Source organism: Hemitrygon akajei, unplaced genomic scaffold (genome assembly GCF_048418815.1).
Source record: "Hemitrygon akajei unplaced genomic scaffold, sHemAka1.3 Scf000109, whole genome shotgun sequence".
In the NCBI taxonomy this organism is placed as follows: domain Eukaryota; kingdom Metazoa; phylum Chordata; class Chondrichthyes; order Myliobatiformes; family Dasyatidae; genus Hemitrygon; species Hemitrygon akajei.
The window spans coordinates 1,834,794-1,859,846 of NW_027331995.1; the positions used below are offsets into that span (position 1 = coordinate 1,834,794).

Below are 25,053 nucleotides of genomic sequence, written 5' to 3' on the forward strand. Positions count from 1 at the left end.
ATGACTCAAGTTAGTTATAGTCAGTGAACAAACAAGGCGCCGTTTCTAATTCTGTGTTCTCTCGGCACCACACCGTCTAGCAAAGTAGACAGTCAGGAAGTTTTTAAAGCTGTTCCAGGCATTCCGCATTGAAATGCCATTCATGACCTGTCGCCTAGTTCCATTGTTGCCTTCACATTCATTTTATTTAATATTAATTGTATGATATTTCGGTCCATATCTCTCAAAGCAAATGTTTGCTCTGTGCGAGCTCACGGTTTATCCTGAACACAACCCCACGTTATATGAGCATTACAGCGGGCTTGCACAGTCCGCATTAGTTGCCCAATAAATGTGTGGAACATACCGATTTCATCACCTTATTCAAACTTTGCTCATTTTTCTTTTTTTTTATTTATTTTTTATTGAATTTCATCATTGAACTGAAATTTCCATAAGATCTATTTCAGATATTGTACATATATAACATATAATCATATATGTCAAAAATCTCCAAATAGTATTTATCTGAGGTAAACACTTATAGAAAACAGTCGAAAGAAAACAAAACAAGCAAAATGAAAAAAAAACTACGTACAAGTAGAGAGTGATTTTTTTAACAACATATTCATTGATATGTGAGAATAAAATCAGGCCTATGAGGCATTATGTAGTTAACCCATTTTACCCAGTATGAATCAAATTGTTCCAGCTAATGATTAAAATATGCTGTTAACTTCTCCAATTTGAAAATGTCCATTGTAATTTCCATCCATGAATTTAAATGTGGGCTCTCCTGTGATAACCATTTCCTAGTAAGAGTCTTTTTACCAGCCACCAACAGTATATTCGTTAAATATTCATCTATTTTACACCATTCTTGAGGTAGACACACAAAATATATGGTCGTACTCTCTAAGGGTATTTCACATTTAAAGATGTCTTAATGATTTGCATTTTGATTTCCACAATTTTTCCAGCGAACAGGGAGGTTACTATCATAATGGGATTTCTAAGAGGGTGTAATAAAAAACTTATCAAATTATTTCCATCCAAACTCCCTCCATTTCTGTGAACTGGTACTCTTCCATTGATACCTCCATATTATTGTCCATTCTTCCTCAGATATAATTATCCCTTCTTCATTCTCCCATTTTGTTTTAATGTATGAAGCCGAACGTGTTTTAAGTTTTGACAAACCCTTATACATGCTTGAAATGATTCTACTACCGTTATCTGAATTCTATGCTTTTCTAAATAGCTCTATCAAGCATGTACGTGCCTTGGTTACATTTTTAAGCGTTTTATTAACATATTGTCCCATCTGTAAATACCGATAAAAATCTTGTTTTTCTAATAAGTGTTTCTCTTTAAGCACTTCAAAACTGAACAGTGTTCCTTCTTTCATTATGTTGAAAAGAAATGTTATTCCTTTAGCTGCCCAGTCCTTAAACCTAGCATCCAGTTTATTCGGTGTAAAATCCGAGTCATATGCACACCATTGAATAATTGCAATATCTCCCTCTAGATTTTATTCTTTTATAATAGTATTCCATATTTTAAGAGTCAATTTCACCCATGAGTTATCAATAGTATTTATGTACCTTTGCAGGTTGTTAGCAGCCAGAATTGCTTGTATGGGGATGGGAAGTACCCACTCCTCAAAGTTTTTCCATTGAGCGTCATATGATGGGTTGCACCAACATTTCACAGCTCTCAACTGTGCTGCAAAATTATAATCTCTAAGAGAAGGTAGGCTCCATCCGCTTTTCCTTTGTTAATTGCAAAGTTTTCAGACGACCTCTAGGCCTTTTACCCTGCCAAATATTCCTTGATAACATCTTGTTCCAATCATTGAATTGATTTTGATTAATCTCTATTGGTAGTGTATGAAAGAGATATAACAGGCTGAGCAATATATTAATTTTAATAGACTCAATCCTTGAACTGAGACTAAAAAAAAGAAATCAGGTTCCATCTTGCCATATCTTCCTTAATTTGTTTTATAAAAAGTCTGATAATCACATTCTCATAATTTTGCCAAATCTTTTGGCACAATAATGCCCAGATATTTGAAAGACTCTGTTTGCCATGCCCCGGGTATCGACTTTCTATTTCACTTGGTGGGCTCTAGTTATATGAAAGTAATTGGGTTTTATCTATGTTAATCTTGTACCCTGATATTTTACCATATTGTTCAAAGGATTGCATCAATTTAGGTAAAGAGTACGTTGGTTGCCCTAGATAGATCAAAATGTCATCAGCGTAGCAAGCCAAATTATGCTCTGTACCTTTAATAGTAATTCCCCTGATATCTTCATTTTGTCTGATGTATCGAGCTAATGGTTCCAGACACAATGCGAAGAGTAGCGGTGACCATGCACAACCCTGTCTTGGGCCCCTTTCTGGAGTAAGACTATTTGATAAATATCCATTGATTTTAATCCATGCCATACAGTTATGAATTCGGCAGGACAGTAGCATCTGGTGAGCTGTTATTTGCACTACCGCTTGGGACCATCCACGCCGACAAAAAAATAAATACTAAAAACAATAATGTACAAAATACAGGACTGCACTTGATCTAGCTCAACGGTGATCAGCTGACTGCAGCTGACATTAAGGTAGAAGTGATGCAAAGTGGGCGCGATTTTAAATCAATGTTAGCAGGGAAATCATGCTACGAGAAGAATAAACACCAGAGAGTCTGCAAGAGATGGTTGAGATTAGGAACAATGATCTAACCCAGTATTACAATTGCAAAGCAAGTGTGCGAAGAGCTGTTCAGGCAACATGAGTTCCCTTTTACCAAAACTTGCCGTTTCGGATGTAGGTATTTTGTTTTCTCTTTGAGACTGTGTATATTGTGGGTGTTTCTGAGCTGATCTCCTGAAAGTCCTGTTGAAGCAAAGGCTTTGATTCTGTTCATGGTTTCGATACATCGCAAACAGTTGGGGTGACCAGTTACAGAAAGTGGCAGACGGCATAGCGGAACGAAAGCCATCATTTCACTATTTAGGGCAGAAGGCTTGGTGGGCGAGAGGCGAATTTTTCATGGCATGTTTTAAAGAAAAGCTGTGACAACCGCGAGATTCTAATCATTTTAATGGGGTCCTACCAAGGCAAATGGGTATCCTATGGAAGCCTTAATAGTTTATTTTACTATTCTGAAAGCGTCCTCGTTGAGTCCGGCCTGATAGCGGTTACAGAGATATGGCTGTAAGATGACCGGGTTGGGTGTTCATTATTACAGCATGTCAAAGAACAAGAGGCAGCACAGATGTTCAGTGGGAAACCCGAATAATCTTCATTGTTGATAGAGACGTAGCTGTAATGCAGAATATGTGTGATTTTAAAATCAGACAATGGGAATAGTAAACACAAAAGAGTCTGCAGAACTATTTGCTGGGAAAGCCCAAATCGTCGGACGCCATCTATGGAGAGGAATTTCTTGACGCGAAACGTCGAATGTTTATTTCTCTGCATAGATACTGCCCTACCTCCTAATTCCTGCAGTTTTGTTATGGATTTTTCCCAGGGCTGAAATGGCTAACATGAAAGGGCACAGTTTCAAGGTGCTGGGAAGTGGGCACAGAGGAGATAATTAGGGTGTTTTTTTTTACGCAGAGAGTGGTGAGAGCATGGAAAGGGCCTCTGGCGATGGTGGTGGAGGCGGATATGATAGGGTCTTTGAAGAGACACTTGGATAGGGACATGGATCTTCGTCAAATAGAGGGCTGTGTGTAACCCTGGGTAATTTCTAAAGGAAGTAGAGGTTCGGCACAAAATTGTTTGCCTGGGATATCACAGAGTCCTGGGATACACCAGTTTTAGTTGCAAGTGCAATGGACCCGGGTTCAAGCAGCGCATGTTTTTAAGGTGTTGAGCTACTATTTATTTTCTAAGCTCAGATTTTTGCTTCTGGTGTTCCTTTGTTATTGCTGGAAATGTGTTCAGTCCCACTGTTGCTCACACAATTCACAAGAGTAATCTCAGGAATGAGAGGGTTTATGTACGAGAAGCATCTGATGACTCTGGGCCTGAACTCTGAGGAGTTCAGAAGTATAGAGCTGGACGGGATCTTATTTAAACCCGCAGAACGCGGAACAGCCTGGAGACAGTGGACATGGGGAGGATGTTTCCATCAGCCGGAGAGTCTGTTATCTGAGAGGACAGCTTCAAAATGAAGAAGTTTCTCTTTAAACCTGAGATGAGAGAAACTTCGTCAGCAAAAGAGTGGTCGGCCTGCGGAGTTTGTTGCAACAGCTGGTGGTTGAAGCTGTCATTTGGTATAATATTGGTAATATATTATTGATCGATAGTGTAGGAATCATGTTTTGTTAGCCAGAACAACTACACGATTAATTCAATACAGCACCAGGCATGGCAAAAAGCAGCCTTTACAATTTTAGATTCATCATTTCAAAATGGCTACAGTGTTAACCTTTGTCACAATGTAATTCAGAGCGTGTGCTGCTGACTTTGTTATTTCCTTTTTCAGTTACTGTTGTTGAGCCACTTCCTCCGTTTCCACGGTAACAAACCACGAGAACTGCAAGAAGTGTTGCACAATTTCATCGTTCTGTGTTCACTTCCTCTTTGCGTAGAATCAGTAACCTCGGGAGCAACTTCAACGGAATGATAGTGGGAGGAAAGGATTCTGTGAGCATTAGCTGTGTGGAGTGAACATAGAAATATAGAAAACCTGCAAGCCCTTGGCTAACCCTCCTGTCCGAAACATGTACTTACTTCAAAAATTTCCCAGGGTTAGCCTTAGTCCGCTATTTTTCAAAATCCATGTATATATCCAAGATCCTCTTAAAGGACCCTACTCTGTCCGCCTCCACCCACGTCGCCGGCAGCAGTGTCCACGTACACACCACTGTCTGCGTAAAAGGAAAAAAAAATACCCCAGACATTGCCTTGGTACCTACTTCCAAGCACCTTAAAACTGTGCCCTCTCGTGTTAGTTATTTAAGCCGTGAGAAAATGCCTCTGCCTACCCGCACGATCATTGCCTCTCATCACGTTATACACCTCTATCAGGTCACCTCTCATCCTCCATCTCTCCAAGGAGAAATGGCCAAGTTCACTCAACCTATTCTCAGAAGGCTTGCTCTCCAATCCAGGCAACATTCTTATCTATCCCCTCTACACCCTTTCTATAGTTTGCACATCCTTCGGTTAGCGAGGTGACCAGAACTGAGCACAGTACTCCATGATGGGTCTGACCAGGGTCCTATATAGCTGTAACATTACCGCTCGGCTCTTAAACTCAATCCCACGGTTAATGAAGGACAATGCACCATAAGCCTTCCGAACCACACAGCCAACCTACGAGGCAGCTTTGAGTGTCTGATGGACTGTGATCCTCTACACTGCCAAGAGCCTGACCATTAATATTATATTCTACCATCATATTTGACCTAGCAAAATGAACCACCTCATACTTACCTGTGCTGAACTCCATCTGCCACTTCTCAGCCCAGTTTTGGATCAAACCGCGTCCCGCTGTAACCTCTAACAGCCCTCAACACTATCCACAATACCCCCAACCAACGTGCCATCAACAAATTTATTAACTTATCCCTCCACTTCCTCATCCAGGCCATTTCCAAAAATTGCTAAGAGAAGAGGTCCCAGAGCAGATCACTGAGTCGCAGCATTAATCTTCGATTTGCATGTAGAATATGACCCGTCTACAACTACTCTTTGTCTTCTGTGGAAAAGACAATTCTGGATTCACAAAGCAAGTTCTGCTTGGATCCCATGCCTCCTTAGCTTCTCAATTAGCCTTGCATGGGGTACCTTATCAAATGTCTAGCTGAAATCCATATACACTACATCTCCTGTTCTACTTTCACCAATATGTTTAGTCCAATCCTTAAAAAATTCAGTCAGGCTCGTAATAATCATATTATGCCTCTACAAATGTTCATAAATCAGGATCTCTCGATCAACTTCCCAACCACTGAAGTAAGACTCATTAGTGTATAAATTTCTTGACTATCTCTGCTCACTTTCTTGAATAAGTGAACAACATCCGCAAGTCTCCACTCATTTAATATCTGTGCATTAAAAATAATCGAAAACTGTTCTTGCAGGAAATTTAAAGTAAAAAAGAGAAAATGCTGGAAATATTCGGCAAATCGGCAGCATCTTGGATAGCCCCAGGTCTGAAACTGTGTCTTCACCATTTCTCCTTCACGGATGTACCCTGATGTACTGCGTCTCAGCATTTTCCATTTTATAACTTTACATTGTGTTTCTGCTACCCTGAGGGAAACATCACAGCCAACTGTGCTGTGCAAGATCCCACACAGCAAGAAGATAGTGATCAAATGTGCTCAGTTTAGCTGCTGGAGACAAGCTGAAGTGTATTCGCATCCTCTCACAAGCTACAGACCGTGAACCATCCTGAGCAACAGCCCAGGCAGAAGACCCTTAGGTTAGGTTCTCGTCCCACCTCGGTCTGTGAATCGAAAATGGCAGGAACACAACGGCAAATAGCCGGCAACAAGTCGTCTTGTGTGTGGCTTATAACATAGATGGAGTCTCTCAGACTATAGAACTGACAGTATACGGGCTTCAATCCAGGTTGGTAATTTTACAGCTGGGATTGGACATTTTTCTGTCTGCAGTAAGGCTGAAGTCACGGTGGTTAGACGTTGGTTATGGAGAAATTTCCGTCTGCACCACCTAGTGGGACATCATACCTGTCAAGAATTCTGGAGATTTTAGAAGAGATAACTATGGAGATAGATGAAGTTGGGCAGTGATGCTGTCCATATGGACGTTGGTAAAGCCTCTAACAAAATCCTGCATTGCAGCTGATCTGGAAAGCTCGGTCACGTGGGATTCTCGGGAAGCATGTGAAGTGGATTCACTTCGGGCTCGATGACAAGAAGCAGAGGGAGATGATTGAAGATGGATGTAGCGAATGGAGGCCTGTGATGAGTGGGATGTGCGTATAATTGTCGAGACGTGTAACTCATTATTCATGCTTTTGGCTTTTATATGAATGAGCATGGTACGGTTAGCAAGTTTGATTCTAACTTCGAGTCCTTTCCTGATCTCTCTCTGTCTTCATCTCCAGAGACAAGTTGTCAACCGGCTTCTTTTATAAACCAACACGTACAAACAAGATGGAGGAGCTCAGCAGGTCGGGCAGCATCAGATGCTGTCCAACCTGCTGAGTTCCTCTAGCTTGTTTGTACGTGTTGATTTGACCACAACATCTTCAGTGTACTTTGTGTCTTTTACAAACCTACTGATACCCTTGGCAATCTCGACCATACCTTTTCCCAACCTATCACTTGTAAAATGCTCTACCCTTTTCTCAGTTTCTTTGCTTCCGTTGCATCTGCTTCCAGGATGTGGCTGTCCTCCCTCCACTATTGATGCTCACATTTGTCATACGTCCGTGCTCACCCAACTTCCGACCACCGTAATAGTAATAGAGTTCCTCTTGTCCTTACCTCACTAATCTCCCTCCAGCTACATATCCCTGCAAGAGTCCTAAGTGCAACAGCTACCCGTACACCTCCTCCCTCACCTCCATTCAGACACAAAACAATCCATCCAGGAGCACTGCACCTGCGAATCTGCTGGGGTCATCTATTGCGTCGTGTGCTCCCGATGCGGCCACCTTTATATTGGTGAGACCCGCCATAAATTGGGAGACCGTTCTGTCGAGCATCTCTGTATCGTCTGGCACAACGGGGACTTTACAGTGGCCAAACGTTCCCATTCTGACGTCTCGATCAATGGCCTCCGCTTGTGCCAAGATAAAACCACTCTCAGGGTGGAGGAGCAAAACCTTATATTCCATCTGAGTGCTCTCCAACCTTATTGTATGAATATTGAATTCTCCTTCCAGTAAACAAATACCCCCACCCAATTACTCTATGCCTCACTCTGAACTTATATTCCATCTGAGTGCTCTCCAGCCTTATTGTATGAATATTAAAATCTCCTTCCAGTAAACAAATACCCCCACCCACTTCTCAGTTCCGCACTCCCCACCCAGAGCTTACATTTCTGCTCAGCAGCCTATTACTTCCTCCTGTGCCCCCTCTTTCCCTTTCTCCCATTGACAACGCTCCGATTCTTTCGTCTCCAGCCCTTGAACAGCCCATCACTTGACTTCAGCTATCACCTTCCACCTCCTCTCTTTCTACTTCCCCACCTCTTTATTCAGATCACTTCCCCCTCCTCCTCAGTAATAAAAAAGACTCGTGGTCCAAAATGTGTACTGTTTATTCTTTCCCATAGATACTGCCTGTTGTGCTGAACTCTTCCATCATTTTGTGTGGTGTTTTGGATTTCCAGCATTTGCAAGCTTTCTCGTCTTTGAGTGTGGTAATTACGGTAACAATTATTTGGGCTTTGTTGAGATTGTACCTGGAATAAGGTGTAAAACCCCGCTCTCCATACTAACATGGGTTATACAGACCAAAGAACAAACTGCCGGAGGAACTCAGTGGGTCGGGCAGCATCTGTGTAGGAAAATGGACCGTCAACATTTCGGGCCGAGACACTCCCTCTGGATTGTGAGTGGACGGCAAATAGTCGGAGAAAAGACGAGAGGTTTGGGGATGGGGCAAGAGCTGGGGAGTGAGAGGTGGATCCAGTTGAGGGGAGAGGTGGGAAGGTGGAAATAATGACGGAGTGCGAGGTGAGTGGTGCGGGCCACACGGGGCTGCAGAAATGGAATTTAATTCCATGGAGGATTATAAGAAGTGAGAGAGTGTTTGCTTTGGAGATTCGCCAGACTGACTCCTGCAGGGGGAAGTCTCAGTCATCGTCCTCACATAAAACAGAGGCCGGCAGATGTGTGGAGACCGAAGGGATCGAGGAAATGAGGATCGGGCACAAACATGTGGCTGAGATTGAAGAGCTGCCGTCATCTTGTTGATGGTTTAAGGGACAGAATGGCCACCTCCTCCTGTTTCTCACTTGATGTTTCAGTGCTCCTGTCCAGTGAGGCTCCGGAGGAATGTAAATAGAAATTAGTGTTTATAAACATAGAAGTGTTTTCAATGAAACCTGCATAATTCCTGTTGGAGCGGGAATTCTGTATCGGACCGGGATGGGAATTGATCCCGTAACTCTAAGAACCGGGTGGTGGAGTAATCGGGACATGGAAGATGCAGAGGGAAAAACTGAAAATTGTAGTTGGTGTAAATACGAAATAAGGTGTAAAATGCGGCAGGTAGGTCGGGCAGCGTGTGAAACCGGTTCAGATGGGAGACCCTCCTCCCGTCACATGATCCTGTTTCTCACTCCCATTTCAAACGCCAATCTGCAGCACGTGAGGGTTCCACCGTCAAAGCTCCGCCCCCGCGCTCACATTCCCCGGATGGGCGGTGGTTTTCTTTCCGTTCTCTGTTGAAGCGGATCATCGGCTTGGAGCCGGAGGACCGATCTTTGTCTGGAGAACAATTTGACCAAGTTCTCATCAGTGAGTATTGAGGCCGGTCACTCGGGGTGAACGCGACCGACAATTTCCCATCGGTGAGTACTGAGGCCGATCCCGGTGTGTGTGTGTGGGGGGGGGGGGGGTGGGTAGAGATTTTGGGCAGTGAGTCCCTTTAACTTCCTCGAACTGGCCGCCTCGTTCCACTTCCTGGACACAAACTGCAGGGGTCCGTCAGGGTTGTAGGTCCTTCACACTGAACCGCCTGAGAGGAGCCGCTGCTCAGCCCCTGGTGTTCTGGTCCCAGGAGCGGGTTGAGTGGTGATGCCGAGACTGAACCCGTCCATTAAGATGTACCTGGGGAACTTTACTTCCAACAACCGGCTCGGTATCGGTTCCAAGCTTCAGATGGATCGATGGCTGGGGTCGATAATTGTTTTACATATTCCCAACACACTGAATGCGGCCATTCGGCCGGCATTGATTGTATGGAGTGTATTACACCAGGGTCAGAATGAACTGATAACCAACAAACATTTTAGCGTGTTGCTGGTATTTTACAATCAGTTACCATCTGTGCATAATATAAAGAGGTGGGATAAAGCTACAGTTGCAGGAAATTTCAAGTAAAAAGACGAAAATACTGGAAAAGCCGATCGACAGCATCTTGGACAGTTCCAGTTCAGATATTGGATCTTCCACCATTTCTCCTTTCTCGGATGTAACCTGATGTACGGAGTTCCCATATTTTTCTATTTAATAATTTTACATTTTCTTCCTGCTACACTGAGCGGAAGCATGGCAGACAGCTGTGCTGGGCAAGATCCCACACAGCAATGCCATTGTGATCAAACCTGCTCAGTTTAGTTGTTGGAAACAAGCTGAAGTGTATCTGCATCTTCTCACAATCTACAGACCGGTGAACCAGACTGAGCCTCGGCCCCGGCAAAGGGTTATTAGGTTCCAGTTCAACATCAGTTTGTGAATCGGAAATGGCAGGAACACCACGGCAAATCGCCGGCACCATAACGTCTTTGTTTGGGTCATAATATTGGGTTAGTGACTCTGAGGGTATGGAACTGGCAGTATGCGAGCTTCAGTCCAGGTCGGCAATTCTACAACTGGATTGGAATTTCCTCAGTCTACCGTGAAGCTGAAGTCCCGGTCGGTTGGACATTGATTGTGGGGAAATTGTCATCTGCACCACTCAGTGGGACATCATATCTGACAAGTATTCTAGAAACTTTTGAAGAGCTAACTGAAGATAGATAAAATAGAGCAGTGATGTTATTTGTTACGTACCCGTGGGTATCTTATACCAGTCACGTGACCATGATGTAATTGAAGCTATGCTGGAGATGAGGTAATGGTCTTGTGATGGGGGATTGATGTCATTTTCCCGCCAGTGAGAGATCATGTGATAGTTTCCCCCCCAACCGGGTATTAAAGGAGAACCCCACCCTGTGACGTGGGCAGTTCGTGGTTGAATTTGGTAGTGACTCCACGCTTCTGTGTATTCCGATGTTATGACGCAGATTCATTTACAAGTGGAGTTTTACTTTCTGCCTTAAGTCAAAGGTTATTGCCGTCAGTTTTGCCATAATACTGCCAGTCCAGTCATTGGAGAGTGAAGATTTGAAGTTCGGTAAGTTAATGATCGAGGAAAGTTGATTTCGATGGTAAAGCAGGTTCGACCTTGTTTGATTCTCATTCGGAAGGAATTTGTCAGCTATGCCCATGATAACTCCTGTTCTACCAGAAAAATAGAGGGTTGGGTGAAGTTTTGCCAAAGAAAGGTCAGTGCCTTTAAGCCGTTTCATTTTCTTCATCATGAATCCTTTGATCAAAACATACTTCGTCTGGGAACAGCAGTAACACGACGTGAAAGAGAATTTAAATTGTTTCAAGAAGTCTCTCCTAAGCGACTGGCTAAAATTTTGGGCTTTCGTATTACTACTTCTGAGAACTGTTTTTGCATTATCGTTTTAAGAACTGTTTTCGGATTCTCGCTTTAAGAACTGTTCGAGCTGCCGTATTGCAGCTGACTTCCGGTTGTTAGGCGTTTGTTTACTTTTTGTTTTTTTTTAGCAGTGTTTAATAAATGTTTTATTTGTTATAAAAACCCTGTTTCAATCATATATTCATTGTTGCTGGATTGTAACATATTCATCTGAACTTTGGAAAAGTCTGTAACAAGATCCCGCATGACAGCTCATCTGGAAGGATAGGTCACGTGGGATTCTCGGGGAGCTGGTGAGCTGGATTCACACCGGGTTCAATGACAGAGAGCAGAGGGTGATGACTGAAGATGGATTTAACGAATGGATGTCCGTGACGAGTGGGAAGAGCATGTCAGTGTCGAGGCCTCGTTAATTAGATATTCATGACATTGATTTGTACATGAATGTACATGGCATGGTTAGAAAGTTTGATACTAAATTCAGGAGTCTGGTTCATATTGCAACAGGTTACAATGAATTTTCCCAACTTGCTGTTTCGGATGTATGGCGGGTCTACATTGTGCTTAACAAGGTGCCATATAACTATCTGATAATAGCCAGGTGCTATGTCCAAAGAAATCTTGACCGAGTTTAGATGATAATAATGGTCTTAAAGTTCTGCCGGAGATAACATAGTGGTTCAGAACAAGATGTCATGATGCTATGTGTGAGATTTCATTGTTCAGGATGTCAGGGTGATTCTATACAGACTTAAACCATGGTCTATATTGCCACTGGTGTCAATGCCCGGGGGATGTAAAACTGAAAGGAGATGGTGAGAATCAGGTGTGACTGAGAAATCTGTATAATTCAGTGACGAGAGGAATGGATGTCCCAATAATCAGCAGAAATGTTTCAACCCACACTGCTGTAACGGCTGTCCATTACTCACCATAGCACCACCAGTCGTAGGAGGGGCAAAGCAGTGGGCGCTGTCTGCTCAACCTGCATTGCCATTCCATTGACACTTCACTCCCGTTCGAGGACACAAGACTGGCTCCGAAAAGGGAATTGTCTGCAATATAAGCGCGTAGGTACCCCGGAAGTCCCGGCACGGTGTACAATAGATGGAGAGCGCGGAAATCGATGGGCTCAGCTGGATCAGGCCCTGTCAAGGCTTCACTGGACAGGCCCAAGATGTTTGGAAGTGTTTACCTCAGTTTAAAAACAAAACAGTGTTCTCCTTTAAACCCCAATTAATGTTTGACCCTCCTGTTATTTGTTTTGTTACAGAGCAACAAAATCTGATCACACCTGTCCTCACAATGGGTCAATGTGCAGGCAGGGGAGGACTTCCAGTGTCGTCAACATCGGGAAAGGACACGGGTATGTTGGCGAATTATTTTAATTTATAAATACTCTGCTGATTCTGCGTCTGTGTTTAATTCAATATTGGGAATTCACAATGTGTTTGTGAAAACTGAACAGAGAGATAAGAGAGGGAATTAACATTTCTGGGGGAAATACAGTCAAACGTAGAAGGTGTACAATTACCGTCTGCTGCTGCTCCTGTAACAGATTGTGATGCACATTAAAATAGCGAGTTACTCTAGAAGACATGACATTCTTCTGAAGCTGAAAGTTGTGGGCAATAAAAAGACACAAAATATTGGCAGAACTCAGCAGGTCAGGCAGCATCCATGGAGAGGAATAAAGATTTGACATTTTGGATGAGGACCACGATGAATGGAAAGTAATGTGGCAATATCTAGAATTTCTGTTCCCTCATTTCCAGTCCGATGAAGGGCCTTGGCCCAAAACATTGATTGCTTATTCTCCTCCATAGATGCTGCCTGACATGCTGAGTACCTCCAGCATTTTGTGAGATTCTCCAGAGATTTGCTGAGGAAGGGGTTGATCAGGACGGCAGACAGTAACCGAGAGCAAAGCGGTGGTGATGGGCAGCACCAGGAGAGTGATGGTGCTGGGTTACTATATTCTTAGGAATAAGCAGGGTCCTTTCCAAACAGAGAGTTATATTCCTGGGGACACGAAAGAGCAGCCTTCAACAGATGAAACTATACCTGCTCCTACAACCCCGGCGCCCCCGATCCCCCGGCCAAAGCCTGTTCCACCCCACCTCCCCCCCACCCCCCATCCCCATATACATATATTTCGGACTGTGTTTGGTGATCTTTAGGTTCCAAAGGGAACGTTACTGTCCAGTATGAGGTCAGTAATTTCTTTAATGCTCCTCATTTTCCTTCACAGGTCCGGGCTCAGTGATCACCGAGCTCCTGGCAAGCTGGGATGATTTCCAGCTGCTGCAGTTGACGGACTTCTACCGGGACAGGCTGGAGCAGGCGATGGAAGGAGGGGTTCACGGAGTGAGTCTGGCGTTAAAGACTGAGAAACAGTTCAGCAGAGAGGAACATCGGGTGAGTGGGAGGGAGAATGGGTTTGAATTTTCACACATCACAGGACTGATGGCTGTCGGATCTTTGACTCAACGGATATTAAATTAGATAAAAGAATAACTGGGACATAAGTACTCCACATGCAATCCCGAACATGTGAATCTGAACCGGAGATGGAAAGAGGTGAAAAGACCCCGCGGACTGGTGGGGAGCTGCTCGATGTTCAGAGTGAGTTGAGCAAGTAACAGGTCTGTGGGCTTACAGCATTAAATGCAAACATGACAGGAAGTTTCAGTCTGTGAAAAATGTACAGAGTGACGGCAGGATGTCAGTGAGAACCGGGACATCATCAGTGAATGCCACAGGAGCCCGGGTGTGTTCAGTTCTGGGTGGAGACAATCCGTAACTGCAAACAGTGTGAATCGGGGAACATTGTAACGTGTAATCACTGAGAAAACCTCTACTGGAAAAGGGAAGCGAAAGGTGTCAGATGTCAGCCAGTAATCTGCTGTCATGTTGGACACTGGCGGACTGAGGAGATGAATCACATCATAGTTTCTGCAACTTCTCTGAGGCTGTTCAGTCTGTTATATAAAATAAAACCCTCCAGTTTTATTTCTTCCTCTGTGATCGTTATTTTATGATTTCTGTTTTACACCGTCAAACCCGGTGAGGGAATTGGAGCCACGTCAATGAAGGATGTCATTGACTGGTGGACCAGGTGCACAGTGAATGTCCCTCCTTGTGCTCTGCACTCAGAATGTACAGTCCACGTCCAGACAGGAGCGGCACCTGTCCGGGTGACTGCTCGGTGTGATCCCGTTACAGAGCACATCATTTACTTCTCATTCTCTGTGTGAATCTGTCAGTCCCTGATATGTTCACTGTTACTCTTCACAGAAAATCTCTGATCTCGCTGATCAGGGACAGCGGTCGGACAGTTCTAAACTCCTTCTGAACCTGGTGATGGAGAAAGGCTCCCGCGCCCGGAGGGTGATGTGGGAGACCTTTGTGAAAATGTGGAATGATGTTCCAATGTTGGACAAAATACTGAACGAAATACAGATATATGGTGAGAAAATATCAGAGATTAATTCAAATTTGGATTGAATACAGCTCACTTTAAAATTTTACACATCATTCCCTCAATGTGTTTAAATTGAAACAGGTTGTGATCCCTCCAATCGATCAAATCCCGCTCAAGGTTTAATCAAGGTTCTCAGTGAGCTGAAAGGTAAGTGAACGTGCATTGAACATTGAAGAGTATTCCACAGGAATAGATCATTAGTCATATAATATTGTGCCGAACCAGCTGAGAAGTAAATCAACATAACCCAACTCTAATCTCTCCTTCCTACACCATGTCCATACTCCTCCATCTTCCTTACATCCATGTGTCTATCCAAACGTCTCTGAAAAGCTTCTGATAATTTGTCTCTATCGCCTTACCGGGCAGTGTGGTCCATGCAGCCACGGCTCTCTGATGAATAAAAAGCTCTCCCTCACATCATACTTCATTCTACACTATCTCACCTTCAATATATTCCCTCTGGTAATAGACATTTCAACCGCGACAAACTGATGATCTCTGTCCACTCTATCTCTGCCTCTCATAATATTCTCAACCTGTGTCAGAGCTCCCCTCGGCCTCCGATGATCCAGAGCAAGCAATCTAATTTTATCCAGCCTCTCATGATAGCACATGCCCTCTGAACCAGGCAGCATCCCGGTAAACCTCTTCTGCTCCCTCTCTAAAGCCTCAACATCCCTCCGGTAGTGGGGCGGTATGCAATAGCCCAGAATGGGCTGCAGCAGAGTTCATTAAGTTGAAACTTGACCTCTGTTTCCACCAACGGTTGTAATTTGTGTACGGCGGTTAGGTTGTTGAGCCACAGGGATCTGAGCAGGTAAATATGGGCACTGTGACAGAGAACACAGTGAGAACACATGTTTCGTAGAGGGAATGTTTTCAAAGGTCATTTTGAGGAAAGAGGCAGAGAGCTGACGAGTTTGAGGAAATTGGTCACATCGCTCCAGGGCCTACAAGTCCCTCCACTGCGAGTCTACGTGTAGAAAGGGAGAGGGGGATATGGAAAATGGAATTAAAAACTTATATTCCTTCACACAAGATGTCAAAACCTTCTCTTGATAGCCACTGCCCTCTCCTGAACAGACACATTCTTAACCGTTTTCTAAACTTCCCCCAGCAGATTATCTTTTCTTAGAGTTGGGCGTCCACTGAAGTTCCAGTCACAGAATAGTAATAATAGCATCACTTTAATTAGAAAATCAGGTAACATCCCAACTGGTCTGTTCAACCACAGAGCAGCAGATGAACACACTGTGTTCACATCTACTCTCCCTAGTGCAAACACTGCTACAGTGTTAGAGAGGGTGAGATTGGGGTACATATTCCTCAGCTCAGTCCACAGAAGCTGAAATTCATGTCTGCCGGTGTTGTGCGATGGACACTGTGGAAGGGTAAGGGATGGGAATTAGGACAGAGAAACCGAGGGTTGTGGGATCACGGCAAGGAAGGTGAAAATGACTGAAAATATCTCTAAATAATATTGCAATTAGTTAAACTGTGACCGTCTGGATGGAAAGCTCACTACATCTATAACTGTGAAACCCATCATGACTGTGAAAACGGAGCCCGGGGCAGTTCATGGGCTCAAAAGATTGTAAGGCTTCATCACTGCAGACTGAGTTGGATCACTCAACTGCACATTTAACAGAGGAGAGCGCGTAGGAAAGACAAACATCACAAAACTTATTAATATTGCATCAGCCCATGTTTATCTGATTATTCAAAGCTCTCAACAGAAATGTAAGGAATCTCGGCCGGAACCCTGGTTCTGTCTCTCAATTACAAGAACAAATTCCAAAGATGATAATTTAAATATGGGACCAGAGATAGATGAATCAGGATGTTTACAAACTACTCACCTCTGTTAATGCTGTTCCAGTCCACATCAGGTCAATGAAACCCCTCAGTTTCTCTGCACCATGGGTTTGGTAAATTGCTACAAGCTTTTTGCTCACTATTCCTCAAGTTGTTTGCCGAGGGAACAAACACGACAGTGAAATTCCTACAGCCATTTCTGTACATGAAACAGAATCTCTCCCTGACTATTGAAGAACACCATTTCTACCACTGTCATATTCTCTAAAGAAAATATGTCTACAATTAATGTTTTCCTACGCTCCCTATTACAGCCGAACACTTTGAATGGAGACCCCACACACCCCTGACAGGGTTCAGACACACTGCGAGACGGCACACAATCCCTGACAGGGTTCTGACACAGTCTGAGACCCCATACACCCCAGACACGGTCCTGACACACTGTGAGACCCCACACACCTCTGACATGGTCCCGATACACTGTGAGACCCCGCACACCACTGGTAAGGTCTTCTCACATTGTGAGACCTCACAGATCGCTGGCAGGGTCCAGAAACTCTGTGAGACCCCACATATCGCGGACAGGGTCCTGACACACTGTGAGACCACACTCATCGCTGGCAGGTCCTGACACACAGCCAGACACCAGACAACCCTGACAGGTTCCGGACATACTGTGGGACAGCACACACCCCTGACAGGGTCCTGACACACTGTGAATCCCCACCCACTAATGACAGGGTCCTAACATACTGTGAGACCCCACAAACACCTGACAGGTTCCTGATACACTGTGGGACACCACACACCCCTGACAGGGTCCTGACACACTGTGAGACTTCACAAACCCTTGGCAGGGTACTGACACACAGTGAGACCACACAGACACCCAGCAAGTTCCTGATACATTGAGAGACCCACGCACTCCTGACAGTATCCTGTCACGCTGTGAGACCCCACACACCCCTGGCAGATTCCTGACACACTGGGAGACCCCACATAGACCTGACTGGTTCCTGACACACTGTCAGACCGCTCATACCCCTGACAGGGTCCGGACACACTGTGGGGCCCCACACAACTCTGCCATGCGTCCTGACACACTGGGAGACCCCACACAGAGCTGACTGGTTCCTGACACACTGTCAGACCGCCCATACCCCTGACAGGGTCCGGACACACTATGGGGCCCCACACAACTCTGACATGCGTCCTGACACACTGTGAGACACCACACTCTCCTGACAGGTTCTGGACACACTGTGGGACCCCACACACCCTAGACAGGGTCCCAACACACTGTGAGGCACCACACACCACTGACAGGGTCCTGACACAATGAGACCCCGCACAACCCTGACAGGGTCCAGACTCATTGTGAAGCCCCTCACACCCCTGACAGGGCCCTGACACACTATGACACCCCACACACCCCTGACAGTGTCCAGACACGCCGTTAGACACCACATAACCTTGGCACGGTCCTGATGCACTGTGAGTCTCCACACAGCTCTGACAGGTTCCCAGTACTCTGTGAGACCCTACACATCCCTGGCAATGTCCTGAGACACTGTGAGACCCCACACGTCCCTAACAGGTTCCCGGCACTCTGTGATACCCTGCATGTCCCTAACACTCTGCGATCAGATCTTATCAGGGAGATTATTGTAAATGATCCCTTAGGAGGCAGCTAGGGTCTGCATAATAGAATAGGAAACGCAATATAATGTAGCAGAAGTGAGACAAAAGCTAGTTGATTTGGAAGCTTCTAAAATCTAACAATAGGTAACAAAAAGAAGCATAAAGAAGGGATGAAGACAAAAGAAATAAATTATAGGCTATCACACAGAAAATGATGGAGAAACTCAGCACATCTATGGAGAAAGTACAGTCAACGTTTCGGGCTGAGAACATTCGGTGGGACTGGAGATAAAACGCTGAGGAGTCGGTTTGAAAGGTGAAGGGCGGGGTGGAAGGGGAGAGAGAAATGCCAGGCGATAGGTGAAATTTGGAGGGGGAAGGGATGAGCAAAGAGCTAGGAAGTTGGTTAGTAAAAGAGACAGAAGGCATGGAAGAAAGGAAAATAGTGGGTGGAGAGAGCAAAAGAGGGAGGCGTAGTTGATCTCGGTATGGTCTGTTGTCTGTCGATGAGACCGGACATAGAGTGGCGAACGGTTTCGCCGAGCGTCTGCACTGTGTCCGCCAGAACAAGCGTGATCTCCCAGTGGCCACCCATTTTATTTCCCATTCCCATTCGGATAGGTCAGTCCATGGCATCCTGCACCGTCAGGATAAGGCCACACTCGGGTTGGAGGAACAACACCTTACGCTCCGTCTGAGTAGCGTCCAACCTGATGGCATGAATATCGATTTCTTAAGTGTCCAGAAAGGCTTCCTCTCCCCCTTCACCGTTCCCCATGTCCTCGTACATCTCACATGCTATCCCCTTGCCTGTCCATCGCCTCCCTCTGGTGACCCTCCCACCTTTTTCTTGCTTCCATGGCCTTCCGTCTCTATCAAGAATCAACTTCATACACTTTGCTTCATCCCCTCCCCTCCAAGCTTCACCGATCACCTGTCATTTCTCTCTCCCCCCTCCACCTTTCGAATCTACTCCTTAGCTTTCTGTCTCCAGTCCTGCCGAAGGATCTCGGCCCAAAACGTCAGCTGTTCCATAGCTGCTGTCTGGCCTGCTGAGCTCCTCCAACATTTTGTGTGTGTTGCTTGGACTTCCAGCATCTGCAGATTTTCTCTTGTTTGTGGAATTACAGGCCAGGTAGCCTAACCTAACTGATTGAATCGTTGGAGTCTATCCTCCTCATATTTTACACTACCACCCAGCTTTGTGTCATCTGCAAATTTGCCAATGTTACTTTTAATCCCTTCATCTAAATCATTAATGCATGTTGTAAATAGCTGCGGTCCCAGCACCGAGCCTTGCAATACCCGACGAGTCACTGTCTGCCATTCTGAAAAGTACCCATTAATCCCTACTCTTTGTTTCCTGACTGCCAACCAATTTTCTATCCATGTGAGTACCCTACCCCCAATACCATGTGTTCTAATTTTGCCCACTAATCTCCTATATGGGACCTTATCAAAGGCTTTCTATAAGTCCAGGTACACTACATCCACTGGCTCTTTCTTGTCCATTTTCATAGTTAGATCCTCAAAAAATTTCAGAAGATTAGTCAAGCATGATTTCCCCTTCGTAAATACATGCTGACTCGGACCGATCCTGTCACTGCTATCCAAATATGCCGTTATTTCATCTTTTATAATTGACTCCAGCATCTTCCCTACCACTGATGTCAGGCTAACTGGTCTATAATTCCCTGTTTTCTCTCTCCCTTCATTCTTAAAAAGCGGGATAACATTAGCTATCCTCCAATTCTCAGGAACCGATCCTGAATCTATAGAACATTGGAAAATGATTACCAATGCGTCTACGATTTCTAGAGCCACCTCCTTAAGTACCCTGGGATGCAGACCATAAGGCCCTGGGGATTTATCAGCCTTCAGTCCCATCAGTCTACCCAACACCTTTTTCTGCCTAACGTGAATTTCCTTCAGTCCCTCCATTATCCTATGTCCTCTGGCCACTATTATATCTGGGAGATCGTCTGTGTCTTCCCTAGTGAAGACAGATCCAAAGTACCTGTTCAACTCGTCTGCCATTTCCTCGCTCCTCATAGTAAATTCACCTGTTTCTGCCTTCAAGGGCCCAACTTTGGTCTTAAATAGCTTTTTCCTCTTCACATACCTAAAGAAGCTTTTACTATCCTCCTTTATATTCTCCGCATATTGCCTTTTTTAGTAATCTTCTATTGTTCTTTAAATGTTCCCAGTCCTCTGGCTTCCCGCTCATCTTTACTATGTTATACTTCTTCTCTCTTATGTTTTATACTCTCCTTGACTTCCCTTGCTAGCCACGGTCGCTCTCTACTCCCGTTAGAATCGTTCTTACTCTTTGGAATGAACTGACCCTGCACCTTCTGAATTATTCCCAGAAATACCTGCCATTGTTGTTCCACTGTCATCCCTGCGAAGATATCCTTTCAGTCAACTTTGACTAGCTCCTCCCTCATGGCTCCATAGTCCCCTTTGTTCAACAGTAATACTGACACTTCCGATTTTCCCTTCTCCCTCTCAAATTGTAGATTAAAACTCAACATATTATTGTCACTACCTCGTAATGGCTCCTTTACCTCGAGTTCCCTTATCAAATCTGGTTCATGACACAACACTAGATCCAGAATTGCCTTCTCCCTGGTAGGCTCCAGCTCAAGCTGCTCTGAGAATCCATCTCGGAGGCACTCCACAAACTCCCTTTCTTGGGGACCAGTATCAGTCTGATTTTCCCTGTCTACCTGCACGTTGAAATCCCCCATTATAACTGTAGCATTACCTTTGCAACATGCTAATTTTAGATCTTGATTCAACTTGCACCCTATATCCAGGTTACTATTTGGGGGTCTGTAGATAACTCCCATTAGGGTCTTTTTGCCCTTACAATTTCTCAGTTCTATCCATACTGACTCTGCTTCTCCTGATTCTACGTCACCCCTTGCAAGGGAATGTATTTCATTCCTCACCAGCAGAGCCACCCCACCCCGTCTGCCCACCTGTCTGTCCTTTCGATAGGATGTATATCCTTGAATATTCATTTCCCAGCTGTGGTCCTCTTGCAGCCATGTCTCTGTTATTCCTACAACATCATACTTACCAACTTCCAACTGAAATTCAAGCTCATCCATATATAATACTTTTAATCCATTACTCCCCTAGGTTGTCTCATTGGTCCTATTGCACTTGGCCATACTCTCCGAACCCTTCCGGAGCTTTCTGCCCTGTAAATTCTGATGTATTTCTTAACTTTTCTTATTCAGTCTTTCCCTTTAACTCCATCCTTATATTTCCAGTTCGTCTCCTCCCCACACTTATTAGTTTAAACACACCCGTGTTGCAGTGGCAAACTTGCCGGCCAGAATGCTGGTCCCCCGACTGCTAAGGTGCAACCCGTCCCTTTTGTACAATTCATCCTTACCCCAAAACCGATCCCAGTGGTCTAAGAATCTAAAACCCACAGCTCTGCCAGTCGTCTGTCTCTTTGGCTTTGCTTCAGTGCCAATTTTTGACTCGCAGACCCGTTCACCTCTCAGACTGGCAGTGTCTTCTGTCCCAAGCTTCCAAGAGGGTGAACATGTTTTCAAGAGGCACATCCCCCGGGGTCTCCTGTACTTCAAGCTTCCATCTCTTCCTCATTGTCACCCCCGTTCTCTCCTCTGTTATCTTCGGTGTAACGATTTCACTGTAGGTACTATCCAGAAAACTCCCGTTTTTCCCGGATGAACCTGAGGTCATCCAGCTGCCTCTCCAGTGCCCCAACACGGTCCTTTAGGAGCTGAACCTGGACACACTTTTCACAGTTGTAGCAGCCGGAAGCACCATCAGTATCCCTGACCTCCCACATCAGGCAAGCATCACACTGAATCAGTTTACCTGTCATCTCTTCACCACCTCTCACCCTCACCAACTGTGGCGTAGTCTCCTCCCTCAGCTTCCTCGCCAAAGACTCGCTCTTTCCTCACAAGGACCTTTCCTCAACAAGGCTGCTTCCCGAGTCAAAGCCGCAAAGTTCCATTCCTTTACTGGCCGCTCCACTTGAGCTACCCCTCTATTTATTGGTATGAGTTTTTCCAAGGTCACTTGACCTTGTTTGCACAATCAGCTGCTTTCTGCTGGGCTCCTTTACTGACCGCATTTGTTGATGATACGAAGATCGGCGAAGGGGTGGGTAGTGCTGAGGAAGCAATGCGATTGCAGCAAAACTTCGACAAATTGGAAGAGTGGGCCAATTGTGGCAGATGGACTACAATGTTGGGGAATGAATGGTAATGCATTTTGGCAAGAGAAACAATAGGGTGGACTATTACCTAAATGGGGAGAATGCTTAAACATCACAGTGTAATGAGACTTCATGCTGGCTGCTACCAAAATTCCTCGGTCTCTGCTCTCTTTAACTCCCGACATGTAAATAACATGGTTTTCAAACTTGTATTTAAAGCCATAGACCAGTGGTATCTCCCGTTTCCACAGACGTTGTCTGACCTGTACTCACATCTACACTCGCGTCCTTCTACAGCTGTGCTGCAGAGGACAGGCCAACATGCTGCATAACTGTGGCCAACTGGAAGGCTCTACAACGGGTAGTCAAAACTGCCCAAACGTATCACCGGCACCCCCATCCCACCTCCCATCAGGGACGTATATACAGAAAGGCTCCGGACAAGGGCCAGCAGCGTTAGGAAGGATCCCACCTATCCTGCCTACGGGCTGCTTGCCCTGCCCCGTGAGGGAGGAAGCTACGTAGCATCCACGGCAGGACCACCAGACTCAAAATCAGTTACTTTCCTCAAGCAGTAAGACAGATCAACACATCCACAACTAACAACCGCACCCCACCACCAGAACGATTGAAAAAAAAATACCGAGTTTTCCTTTGCATACACTATCTGAGTTTGTGCTTCACCAGATCCGGAATAACAATTATTTCCTTCTCCTTTACACTCGTGTATATTCAATCTTGGATCTGTTGAGTATTTACAACACAGACTCTTTAAGAGACACGGTACTGCAGATCTGCCGTCTCGAACCATTTTCTGAAGGAACTCAGTGAGCTGAGCAGCATCTGTGATGATGGAAGTGGGGGGGGGGGGTGGATTGTCTGTGGTTTGTGTCAAAATGCTGACTGTCTCAATCTCCAGAACAAGTCATTGACATTTTCTCCCCCAGCTACCCAGCCACAGAGCAGGTGCTGATCAACGAATATACTTCTTTGCGTTTTGAATCAGTGATGTTGAGAGGGGAGGGGGGGAGCTGTGATTCCCCGACCTGTTCCTTTGACAGAATGCCAACTTCCCTTTTCTCTATCTCCACACACACCTCATCAACAATGGGGATTAAAAGTTTCTTCCACATGAACAGTGATATCTGTGGCTGTAGTGAGAGGGTGTCCAGTACGGGACCGTCTGGGGTCAGTAAACTACCAGGGAAATACTCATCTTCACAGCACAGTTAATATGGAAATATGATGACCATGTGTTTATCCAGACCAGGCAAGCAAATTTACTTTACTGTACGGACATTCATTGATTAATTCAATTAATGCAATAGCTTTGGGCTAACTCTTGTGTGCTTAAATACTGAGTTCTGAGTTGAGACATCTAACAGTTTGAACACTGTCTGTTCCCATTGAAGATGTTCAACAGAAACACATGGATACTCTGCGGGCACAAACTGAAACACTGAGAGTCAACACGGTCCTGATGAGGGAGAAGGTGAAGGTTTTCCAGCTGGTTGTTCGATATGCTGAGCTCATCGTCATTTCTGCTGTTCGAGATCGGCGACTGGTTGAACATGAGCTACTAGCAAGAGGCAGAGACCACGAGCGTTGGAGAGAGAAACATCTCCACGGAGAGATGGAAAAAATCCGGACTGATCAGTTATTCCAGAGCAGCTTTTCCCGAAGTAAATCCAAATCTGGGAGATCAGCAGCAGTGGCTGGAGTCGCGGGGATTGGGAAAACAACAATGGTACAAAAGATTGTTTATGACTGGGCCACGGGGAAAATATTCCAACAATTCCAGTTTGTCTTTAGTTTCAAATTCCGGGATTTAAACTCCATTAACTGCAGAACAAACCTGGGGGAACTGATTCTGGATCAGTATCCTTACTTTGGGAATTTCCTGAGAGATGTCTGGAAGAACCCACAGGGATTGTTGTTCATATTCGATGGTTTGGATGAATTCAAACACAGAATCTATTTTGCAGACAGTTGGAGAGATACAGAACCTAAGCACCAGTGCCCAGATCCCGAGTGCTGGTGTGCAGTGTCGGACATTGTGTACAGTTTAATCCAGGGCAAACTGCTCCCAGGGTGTTCAGTGCTGGTGACCACCCGCCCCACTGCGTTACATTTATTGGAAAAGGCAGATATCAGGGTCTGGGCAGAAATCCTGGGATTTGCTGGTGAGCAATGGAAGGAATATTTCATGAAGCATTTTGAAGATCAGACGGTGGCAGCTGCTGTTTTCGAACACGTGAAGGAGAACGAGATCCTGTACGCCATGAGCTACAACCCCTCCTACTGCTGGATCCTTGCTCTTGCACTGGGTCCTTTCTTCACACAAAGAGACAGGGACCCACAGCGAATTCCCAAGACCATCACCCAACTGTATTCCTACTATATTTACAGCATCCTGAAAAACCACAGCCGTGAGATTGAGAACCTCCGTGATGTGTTACTCAGGGTTGGTCAGATAGCCTTCAGAGGAGTGTCCGATAAGAAAACTGTGTTTACAGATGGAGATTTGAACACCTACAATCTGC

At 45.1% G+C, this 25,053-nt stretch overlaps 1 protein-coding gene across 1 annotated transcript; it reads left to right on the forward strand.

The window, feature by feature from the left end:
* Positions 1-25,038, forward strand: LOC140723328 (NACHT, LRR and PYD domains-containing protein 12-like). The gene is made up of 10 exons (XM_073037925.1): positions 1-9; positions 4,481-4,591; positions 6,810-6,912; positions 9,290-9,442; positions 12,631-12,723; positions 13,609-13,775; positions 14,655-14,826; positions 14,923-14,988; positions 23,923-24,986; positions 25,027-25,038. Exons 1-10 carry the CDS (start codon positions 1-3, stop codon positions 25,036-25,038), a joined length of 1,950 nt encoding a protein of 649 aa, XP_072894026.1.
* The last annotated feature ends 15 nt before the right edge of the window (positions 25,039-25,053 follow it).

Coding starts and splice junctions, on each gene's coding strand:
- LOC140723328 (XM_073037925.1), top strand. Junction 4,592..6,809: donor TTCCTCTTTGCGTAGAATCA/GTAACCTCGGGA, acceptor CCTGCATTGCAG/CTGATCTGGAAAGCTCGGTC. Junction 14,989..23,922: donor GGTTCTCAGTGAGCTGAAAG/GTAAGTGAACGT, acceptor TTCCCATTGAAG/ATGTTCAACAGAAACACATG.